Source organism: Diadema antillarum, unplaced genomic scaffold (assembly GCF_040938485.1).
Source record: "Diadema antillarum isolate AM-2024a unplaced genomic scaffold, OU_Dant_1.0 scf00000139, whole genome shotgun sequence".
Lineage (NCBI taxonomy): Eukaryota > Metazoa > Echinodermata > Echinoidea > Diadematoida > Diadematidae > Diadema > Diadema antillarum.
Window position 1 is genome coordinate 501,199 of NW_027271028.1, and position 11,821 is coordinate 513,019.

The 11,821-nt window shown below is 39.0% G+C and overlaps 1 protein-coding gene across 1 annotated transcript; it reads right to left on the reverse strand.

The window, feature by feature from the left end:
• Positions 1-1,362: 1,362 nt before the first annotated feature.
• LOC139721154 (uncharacterized) lies at positions 1,363-11,562 on the reverse strand. Its single transcript, XM_071632485.1, has 5 exons — positions 11,221-11,562; positions 8,738-8,804; positions 6,163-6,323; positions 4,969-5,208; positions 1,363-3,972 (listed from the first exon to the last, which is right to left on the reverse strand). Exons 1-5 carry the CDS (start codon positions 11,369-11,371, stop codon positions 1,568-1,570), a joined length of 3,024 nt encoding a protein of 1,007 aa, XP_071488586.1. The 5' UTR covers positions 11,372-11,562; the 3' UTR covers positions 1,363-1,567.
• Positions 11,563-11,821: the final 259 nt, after the last annotated feature.

Below are 11,821 nucleotides of genomic sequence, written 5' to 3' on the forward strand. Positions count from 1 at the left end.
CTCTTTGAATTGTTTGAACCATCAAGATATCACAAATGCAAATTGTTCGCGTCAATAATCTAGCAATCATCACCACTCCTTTAACCTGAAGAAATGGTCAATATTGCTTTTACAGTATAAGCATTACAATTCTTGGGTTATTTGATGCGCAGGATGTCTAATGGAAAAGGAAGTTTTGAGAAAAGAAGTAATTATATTACATTGCAGAATGTCAGTTTCAGAGTTATAAGGGACGGTGACTCTATAAGCCTCCTTGTGATAGATATCATTGTTTCGTGGAAATATGTGAAACGTTAATCTTCCTTCATCTTCTCACTTCATGTTGATTTCAATGAAACTTTCTGTGTTGCATTTTGCTGATTGCTCCATATAAGTGTAAACCTCACATCCAACTGGACCCCATGGAAGACCAGCTTAACGTAGCTGAATATGGGCTATCCAGCCATCTTCTCAGATGGAAAAAATGAACAAACAAACAAACAAAGTGAAGTGGAATGGAGTTTGATTATTAGAGAAAAGAGACAAATAGGAAATTCACAAACGACTTTTGCTGATTAACGCGCAACTAAGAGAACAAAATGTTATTTCTTCAAATTAAAAATGGAGGATCTATAGGCCACACGATTCTATACTAGTGGATCATGACACAAAAGATGCAAACGGTAAGGAATAACATGTTTTTCTCACCTCACTGTAAGCAGCTGCGCAGCTGTTCCATTCGACGTCATTCTCCTCCAGCTTGGTGCCATTCTTACAGTACGCCATCTACGACAGCATGCATCTCACTCCGTACCAGCTTCACCAGTCTGCATGGTCTGGTGCACACTACTTCTGCATCTTCCCTCTCCAGAAAACACCATTCAAATTAGGACATTCGTACACACTCCTTTATATTCTTGACATATCCTCTTTAGGTTGAGACGTGAGTTTGCAGGATTCTTTTCAGTTGTTCTGTCTCAATAACGAGTTCGGATCATGTAGTCGTGGCAGGTGAATGTGGTCGACGTGGACATAACCAAATGCAAGAAAAGATTTGCCAAAATTCCCGCAGCATGGATTTCTCAGCTATATGATAATAATGCACTGTGAAACTACGGATTTAGAGTGTGGTTCCAGTGATGCGCTTCAGCAAAATGTCATCCGTTTCAGCGCTGGACATGACTATTTTTAAGTTGAAGATCGCAGAGTAGGGAATCACGTACAACACGTCAGGGAATTTTCATCCTCTTGAAAACTGTTCCTTGGAAAATCTGGCTTCACAATGATCCGTTCGCGGATAGAAAGAATACGTGTCTTGGTATTTTGCTGAAATAATTTTGCGTCACAGTTTAGAATCGCTATTATAATCTCGTTTATAGAAATAAAATATGATACAAACTATTGCACTGAGCTGCAGGCAGCGAGGAATGTCTTTGTATTGCACAAGCAATTGCCACATCTACACAAAGACGATTTTTATCTTTTTTTAATCACTCGCCAAGCACGTAGTATGTAGATGAATTAGATATGACCTTACACGACTTCATGTCAACGAACAGGGAAACGGTTTAATGGTTGAAATTTAAAGTTATTGAAGTACAGAAGCTCTGTTCTTTCCATGCACCCCCGGACTGTGTGCTGAGCTGAAACCACTGTCAGTCCTAGACAGGTGTAAATTAGTTCGCAAATCGTCTTCGTCGGACGTGCTGCAACTAATCTTGCGTACATCATTGTGTTTTCTTTCCATGGATGCAAGATGGCTGGTTACTAGAAGGGTTATTTCTTTGCTTCCTTCGGCGGTGAGCTCTCCATTCATTGGCTGACCATTTATTTGCTCTGCTTTACTTTCATCTGGATCAACGATTTGACTTTCCGCTTCAGAACCCTTTGAGGGTTCGCCACCGTGCTTACACCTATCATGGTTTCTGTTCCCGTGCATTGTAAGCTCATTTCGACACAATTCATCTCGCGTTTGGTTTTCCCAATTAGCAGTCTTTTCTGTGAGATGGGAAGCGAGACCTTTGTTGCTCGATCTACACTGAGAATGAGAAGCCACTTCTTCCTCCAAATCCTGTAGGAGACTTAGCTGCGAGTCAGCATCGTACCGGAGTACTCTACCTGAGTGATACCTAATGGAGTTCATAGCCGGAAACCCTTCGTCATCTGACGAGGAGCTCAAAGTCTGTCCGGGTGGAAATTGTTGGCTTTTATCTTGAAGGTTTTCAGGCTGTTTGCTTGGTGATGAGTCGCCTTCACGATCCAAGGAGTGTGAAGAAACGATTTTCTCTGAGTAAGACTTGATCAAGCTACTGACGCCCTCAAGCTCTGGTGGGTAACTTTCGTCACAAGAAGACGAATCAGTTGATGAGATACGAGATCTTGACCTGATGGCGAAGCTGTGTCTGCTACGTCCGGAGCGAGTCCGCTGATGAAGGCTACCGCAGCTATGCCGCCTTGTACCTTCACCTGTTTTCGGAACGCTCCACGTGGCACTGTCTGGAAAGGATTCGCCTCCGAAGTCTAACGACCTGGTGGCTGGTAAAGGCCTTCGACGAGTTCTTTGGGTTTTGAGTTCTTGACTAAACAGACTAGTCTTCAGGAGTTCGCGAAGTGGAGTTCGTTTGACTTGGCTGCCTTCAGCATTATGTCTACTGGCAGAATGTTTTTCCACGTTATTGTTGTTCTGGTTGCCGTTGAGGCTTGGTTCAGTCGTATTGTAAGAACTCAAGATAACGGAATGATTAACTTCGCCTGAATTGGTCTCACTGCCTTGAACGGTACCTTTAATATTTCCAACAAGTTCCGCCATGACCTTCAGAGAATCCTCTAGGCTACATTGTCCCCATACTCCCGAATCTGCCTGGTAAGTAGACGCATTAAGGTTCATATCTGATCCATCAAAGCCTTCCCCATTGCTGTCTGACACTTGAATCAGATCTGTCCTTGCCGGTCTACCTCTCAGTCGCCTGGACGGAGTGCTGATTCTTGAACTGCCTTCTGTATCAGAATTTGGAAATCTCTGGACCAAAGAGTCTAATTTTTGTCTCAGCTTCTCCTCTGCCTCGTTCTCGTTTTCATCGTAAGAAGTCAGATTGAGGAGGTCGTCGATGATGTCCAAACAAGTATCTACCTTTTCTGTCAGCTCCTGAGCTTTTTCCAAATCTAGACGCACTCTTTCCGATTCATTGGCGTTCACAGATTTTCGCTTTCTACTCGATTGACGCTTTTTCCTACTTTTTGATGACTTTGGCCTTGAGAATTGTTTTCTGAAGTTAACATCATCTTCGTTTATTTCGGAATTCTCATCATGCATTGCAGATTGCTTCAGTCCTACAGGAGACCTTGAGCTACGTCTGACTAACCTTCGCTTCTGTCCCCTCTCACTATTAGTCTCTTTCTGTGCTTTTGTGCAAGCTTTAATGTTTTGCGGATGACTTGCATCGTAACTACTTATTTCGTTCTGAGAACTATCAGTTGGATTGGCGTCAGCTGATAAAAAGACTTCGGAGTTATTAGCATCTTGGGTCGTCAGGATTTCAGACAAAGCGATGTCAGTTTGTAGAGACTCGGAGGAATTTCTCTTTGCATCGGGACAAACGTCCCCATTCATTGAGTTTACATCTGCTTGCGCGTTTCCATTAACTTCTACCACTGACGAACTCTGAGCAGGGTCTACTTCAGGGGGTATGGATTTGCTTCCCTCTACTGGCGACTCGGATACCGTCACTGCTTCTTTTGTTTCGATCATCTTTTCTGTATTTTTATTTGTGTCGACATCCATTGCGATGTTGCAATTGGCCGTTGATGTTTCCTGAGCGGCATCATCGACATTTAGACCCTGCTCGTCGTCGATGCCGTCTAGGTAGCCTTTTCCGATGATCGCCGTGTCACTTTCAATAACTAATGGAGATTCAACAGGTGCATCTTCAAGTCCCTCTGGGAGTGGTATCTCCGAACTGAGAAACGACGCACTCCTTGGCCCGATGATCTCACCTAGAAAAGGAAACATTAAGTGGATTGTGGAGATTTTAACAACTTGTATTCAAAAAGACATTTGCCAAACAAAAGTATTACAGTGTACTTTTTAAATGAACTAGCCGTCGTAAGGTTTTGAAATAACAAGTGGAAACAGTTATGATCTTATATCAAAACACAGTTTTTGGTACATTGAAATATCTAATTTTTTTTCTGTCTCTGCATTATTCGACTATACTTCAGTCTTAAAATAGGTTGTCTTTTTTTCTGCACTTGATGGCCGAAATATAGTATGGTATACGTACAGTGAAAAAAAAGATATATATATATATATATATATATATATATTACATATATATATATATATATATATATATATGAGATTAAAACCTAAAATGGCAATAAAACGCTTTTTCCTGGCGAGGAAAGCGCATGATTTAGAAACAAGACACCAAAACAGGTTAGTCATCGCATTCTTCATCAGCGAGCAGGATGCGATGTGACGTTAGATTAAAAATCCGTTTCTGAATATATATATATATATATATATATATATATATTATATATATATATATATATATATATATATATATATATTATATATATATATATATATATATATATATATATATATATATTATATATATATTATATACTGTCAGGAAGATGTTGTACAAATCAGTCTAGTCTTGTACCCTGGCTTCGTGCAAAGACACTTCATGAATAATTCATTACTAGAGACTGTCGTAACAGAAACACCTAGTTTCATTTCATTCGACGTAGTCAGTAATCTCCAATGTATGTTGTTCCTTTTTCAAGTGGATTTTGAAAGTAACAAATTACGTTCTCTAAGTACGCAATACATCCATAATAATATGCACAATTATCAGATTTTGAATGTAATTTGTCATTGCATGCTGCAGTTCAAACATAAAGTATTCTTTTATACTGAGGTCTGTTTTTTGTTTGTCCGTTGATAAGTCAAAAGGATCTCACAAAATCGTCATGACATACCTTCTATTCTAAGTAGACACGAGCAGAAAGCCTGGCCATGTGGATTAATGGCCACACACGTGTACTCCCCATCATCACGGACTGTAGTCTCATTAACATCCAGGATGGAAACGAGTGCGCATGCGTCCGATTCTTCGCTGGTCCCACCGTCAGCGTAGTTTGTAACACGGATGCGACATGAGGCCTCCTGTTTGACGGCTTTCCCAGAAGCGAACCAGCTAATTTCCGGCAGGGGGTAACCTGAAGAAATGATAGATCATAGCTCACATCTTCTTATCTGTGCTTCCGTGTGAATATCTGACAGGAATAATGCGCTCCAAAGCTTTAACAATGGAAAAGTTTTGATATGATTTTCAATGATTCCGCAGCTGTTGTTTGTATTAAGATTTTCAGATGCATAGGAATGCAGCATGGAAAAGCCGCAAGTATTTCATTTATACCTAATGACTGTAAAAAATAGAAAATCTGATATGTATCACAGACCCTACAGGCACAAATATTATATTACAATAATAATTGACATGAGATTTATAAAATAGGAACAGTATTAAGGAGAACGGCTCCCCCTCTCTCTCTCTCTCTCTCTCTCTCTCCCTCTATCTCCCTCTCTCTTCTATTCTATAGTAAATAAGGACACTGTTCCATGGTGGGACAGAAGAAATATTAAAACACTTCTGAAATAGATCTACATGGGATAGTTGTATGGAAGGGCAAACAATATTTGTCTCCACTGGACAAAAACAAAACAAAAAACAAAACAAACATCTCTTCTGAGCAATAGATTTACACAGAATGTGCAAATGACCCAAAATCAGTGAGAAAGTACAGATCAGATATATATGCCAAACTTTGGGGAGATAATGTCATCTTTAAACCAAATTTTGAGTATTGCCCATTCAAACTCCAATGCTTTCAGTCAAAGTTTTGACGAAGAAATGATATTTAATCCTTCCCTCTCCCCTGGCTTTCTGTTTTTACTGTCTCTTGGTGTAGGAAATGGATTACAGAGGTAATCAAACTTTATTTAGCCAAATTAAGCTGACAAGTTAAAACAGAAGTACAACTGCTGCAAAGCCTTTCAATCGAACCATGTGTTAACAAGTGGAATCCGCTCGCTATTAAAAGGAAACGAGGGGCGCTGGACGTGCCCTGCGCACCCTACGACTTCCCCACTCGCTTCTCTGCCCTCCTTACCGGCTATGCAACAGACGAATCTAGCCTCGCCCCCAGCTGGGCAGGTGTTGTTTCGTGGCTTAATGATGAATCGAGGCGAATGATGACGTAAATGGCTGAAGTCCGTCTGTGCCATTGTGTCGTCAAAGGTAAAGGTTCTCTCTAAGACATCTTCCTGTCCTCTTCGTGGATGTATCAAAATAAGGAGGACGAAAAGAAAAGAAAGGAATCTTTGTTGACACCCATCTCATTGTTACGTAACAATGTGTCGGAACGGCTTGAAATGCTTCGCTGATTCACGAAATGAAACAACAAATTTAAATGATTATGAAATTTGGCTGTACAAATGTATTTCGTTATCTTAGCAACAAAAAATAGTCATACCAATGTGGCAATAAAAGACATTATACGTTTACAAGACGTTAATGACTATATCTGTGACGTCAGAGATGGCGTTTATAACGAAAAGAAAAGAAAGGAATCTTTGTTGACACCCATCTCATTGTTACGTAACAATGTGTCGGAACGGTTTGAAATGCTTCTCTGATTCACGAAATGAAACAACAAATCTAAATGATAATAAAAATTGGCTGTATTTCGTTATCTTGGCAACAAAGAAATAGTGATACCAATGTGACAATAAAAGACATTATACGTTTACAAGACGCTAGAAGTTAATGACTATATCTGTGACGTCAGAAATGGCGTTTATAATGAAAAGAAAAAGAAAAGAATGTTTGTTGACACCAATCTCACTATTATGTAAAAATTGTGTCGGAACGGTTTGAAGTGTTTCGCTGATTCACGAAATGAAACAACAAATTACAATGATAGTAAAATTTGGCTCTATTTCGTTATCTTGGCGAAAAAAAAGGAAAAAATACAATAGTGATACTGATGCGACAATAAACGACATTATAGCCTCCACGACCCTGGACTTTAATGACTTTTTCTGTGACGTCAGATATTATACGTTTTTAATGCCGTTGACGAATGTTAACGATCTTTCCTATACAGAAGTGACAATTGGGCATATTACGCGAAATGACGTAAATAACCACAAACCCTGCCATTAGCAATCTTTTTGATAGTTCATCGGAGCAAATGATGACCAGTACGTCGATTGCAAATGATTATTTTTAGTCAGTAAAGAAGACAGATAATGCCAGATTTTATTACACTGTCTAGATTAGTTCAAGATATTTTCAGTTATGGGGCTTACACCTCATTCATGTTTACAGAGCAGTCGAGGTTCCGTCTCTACAAATGTGGCTTACACGTTCAGTACATAAATTACAGGTTCATCACCTACAGTCTAAAAATGGCAACAGACGCAAAACCATCCCCAATCGATGATCTGTGTAAAGCCTCTGGAGTTTCAACATTTCCCACATTTTACATTCGTATCCCCACCTCTATTCAGACTACGAGGAATACAGCCTTTTTCATTGCGAACATAAATTTAGACATTACTCGGTTTCTTCCGTCAATATTTTCCCGTCAATATTTAGCTATTAAAAAAATTCACAATTTCTGAATTAACGAGTTAATCCCCGCTGTCAAAATATTCTGTGCAGGTTGTGTGTTGTTGTTTCTTTTGTTTTGTTAATTATCATCATTATTGTTATTTATAGACAGGAAATGAATTTTGTTGCTCCTGGTAACGCCTATCCTATAGCTTTAGGAAGCAACTTGTTAGTTTGTCTGAACTCAAGCCTATAAATTGGGTTGTTCGCGACGGAGGGTAAGCTTAACATAGCAATTGACAACATGAAATGCAATGCCTAATGTTTTCCGTTAACGATTAAGTACTATGTCTGCCCCGAAGGACGGACTGATACTTGTTTCCATAAACCCTGCCGACTTATTCAGTCGAAGACATAAACTCGGCCAAAGTAATATGGTTGAAAGATAATATCATTGATTTTGTGTTTTCAGAGCACTCCTCATATTAAAAACAAAATTGATAAGTTGATGGTACAGGTCTAGAAAGAGGGGGGAACATCTGATTTACAAACAATCAGATCGGGCCACGCATACATCGATATCTACGACTTGTTTTGGCCCAATTCTCGTTTCCCTTTAAAGATCATTCTCAAAATACTCACAACTACCCATCCAAAAAATGCGGTTCTTTTAATTCAAGTTAGGGTCCCATGAAGCTGCACTTGTTTCTTGGCTAATTTTCTTTTCCGTTGTGACGTAGTGTATTTACAAGTTTGTGTGCTAATTACCACACTTACACATCCACAAACCAATGCATAAGCCCATAGAACATCACACACATACACATACCTACACTCACGCTCACACTCATGCAAAACTAAACAAAACGAAAAGAAAGTATCGTGGACTATCGCGTTACCGTATTGCAGTCTCACGCTCTACTTTATTGTAACTTCACTTAGCAACTTTGCAACCAAGCAGTTGTGACGTATCGAGTGACACCACTAAAGTCATAGTTATCTAAAGTTCCTTAAATCTTTAAGTTTCTCTTTATATCTGAGATACCTGATGATTCTGGCACGATTGGAATTTACGCTTAGCTTTGAAAATGTGATAGGCAAACACTGAAAGATTTGTCAAAGTTTCTTACCGGTCAGACAGCTCCGAGCATGCGGTCTCATAGTCTTCTGTGTCGTCTGAAGTAACATCAGGGAAACCTATGGTAGGAAACGTAAACACAAACCCAGAAGATGAGAAAACAGATTTCCTTGGCTTTGACCCGGAGGAAACCTCAGAAGGATTTGATGAGAAAGACAGCCAGACGAATCCCTGGAACCATAAATATAGTCACGCATAGAGTCTTCATACTGCCATCTTCTCCCAGGGAGAAGAGAATGAGAATGCAGGTGTGAGTAGTTTCAAACCTCGACCTACTTAAATCTTAACTCTATGAGATTCGACCTCCATAGCGGTCACTCAACATTGGACGGGAAATGAACGCATGCATCGTTGGTCCTTGATGAAAGACTAGCCACATATAACATTAAAGGGGGACAATATTTTATATATGCCTTTTATGTTCACTAAGTAAAATCTGGTAAAACATGCATAACACATGAGATAAGGCTTTCTATATTTGAAGGTTAGGCATGAAAATTAACGAAAAGATGAATATCAAATGTTTTCGTTTAAAGGGATCGTATAGTTTTGGTTGAGACCTAATTTCAGGTTTTTAACATATTTTGTGAGATAATGAGAAACTTCTTATGAAATATGAAAGAGCATGTAATTCTATGAGGAATTCAACGTTTATTTGATGAAAATTGGTTTTGAAATGGCTGAGATATCCAAAACAGAGTGATTCTAATAAGTGTGGGACCCACACTTTATTACGATCACTTTGTTTTACTTTGTTTTTAGATGTTTCAGTCATTCCAAACCCGATTATCATCAAATAAACTTTGAATTCCTCTTAAAATGGTATCCTCTGTACTATTTCATAAGTGTTTTCTTGGTATCTTGCAAAAAGTTAAAAGCCCAACTCTCATCTCTACCAATACTGTACTATCCCTTTAATCTTTTATAGGTAAGTTCTGTTTGAATAGGTACAAGAAAAAATGTATGGATTCGATCTTAAACCACATTATATCTTTATCTCAAGGTTGAGTGATTTCATTGAGGATCATGACAAATTTATAATTCTCCTCTACAATGATTTAGATCTCTCTAAAATTCTATCACAGGTCTGCAAAGTAGGTTGGCTTCCTTTAAAGCCTGCGTGACTTTGACTTTTGAATCTTTTGGGGGAAACTTTAATCGAGGATGTAGGGTGTTAGTCAAATCCAGGCTTGGCAGGTTAGTAAAAACCAGGGCTTGGTGATTTCCGTCGAGAGAAAATATTTCCTTCCCAAGATCACAAGAAGACTTATTTCTACAGGATCATTGCATTACGATGATGGGGAACATAGTCATTATGCCATCTTTCTTAAGATAACGAAATCATCGAGAACTGCGCTAGCAGTAAAAACGAAACAGTTTACAATAATGAAGCTTAAACAAACTTTAACGAGATAATAATATTTAATCCAATAATTGTGACGCATGGTCAGTATATACTAAATAGACAAACAGTATAGATAGACAAAGAGTGTAGATAAAGATTGCTAACTGATCATTAACTGATAAACTAAAAGAAGAATTGGCTGCTTAAACAATGTTCTCTCTTTGCATGCGTCCCTCTGTTTTGTTATTTTTGTTAACATGAAGTGAGGGAGGCAAAACGGAAATGTTGTGTTAGAGAAACATCCCTGTAAGCACACAGGAAATGAACATTGCATTCCTTTGCGGGTAGCAAGGGACAAGAGGAGTGAATGGTTGCCATGGAGATCAGTCAATGGTTAAATCCTATAATCAAGGATACTCGTCTCATAGAGGTCTAACGATAGGGGCTGGTTTTCATTTAGGCGGATTTGTGTTGGAATTTTCTTTCTGAATCAGAATCTAAATCTACTGCCGGTGCCCCTTCGGTAAGGGCAAGATATACATGTATAAACACACCGCTGGAAATTGGGTACCAATACCATTATTGTAGGTATATATTTCCATATAAATTGCGAGAAGAAAATATTTTGTTTGCTGATTAGAAACTGAATGTTCCTTGTATTGATAAAGTCACTTTCACTGTGTATCAGCTATTTAGTGAAACGTTTCGAAGTTACGATTGTTGTTTGTAGAAGGTAAAACAACTTTGGCAACTGTAAAAACGATTTGTCGTTATCGATGAATAGCGATTAACGACTTGTCTCCTTTGAACTATATATACACCGTTGCTTGCTGTAACAACGACATTTGAAAAGACATGATCGCGATTTAACTGGATTTGATTTCTAAGCTTTGAAGACATACTCTAATGATAAAGGTCGGAAATATGCATCCAATATTCATTATTTGATCGCATCGTAAAACCTCGCAGTGCAAAGTATGAATGAAAATATTGTCCTACATTGTAATGGCATACCGATTGGTTTAGGCAAAGAGAGTTATATCGTCGATACAAAATTCTTCATTCTGTCAGAAGTTAATGTCAACGGTAAGTAATACATTTCGAGTGGCAAGGAAACTACGGTTACATACTGGTCATCTTCGGACTCGATATCGCCAGCATTGTCGGCCCATTGACGTAACGAGTTCTCGCTGGTGGAGGAGAGTTCGGAAAGGGCGTCCCAAGTGGCATTGATGAGGACTCTCCATGCTTACGAAGCGGTGGTGGTTTCTTTTTCGACATCGAGCAGACGACGTCGTCATCGTGGTGCCGCAGCAGGGACGCGTTGGTTGACGAGCGAGAGATTGACGGTCCCAAACACTCGTAGAGGCTCGAGTTCGTCGACGTGATGGTAGAATGTTCTACTTTTATCTTCTCTCCTGGACGATGATAAAGAAAAACCGTGACTAAAAATGTTTAGAATGAAGATAAGTCTTGCGTTATTAAGCGTAATTATAATGACAGAAATGATAGCTGCACAAAGATACAGACGCTAAAAGTCGATGCTTTTCTCATGAACCCGTATTTTTTCACTCTGCAAGCAATTTCTTTTCTTTTCTTTTTTTGTATTATTGACGTACTCTATTTTAGCCAGTCAGTGCAGAGAAACACGTACACACCTTGAGTTCATACCAGCACGGTACCTATACGTACAAGCATGTGACCTAGTGATTGAAATGGTGCCTTTATGTT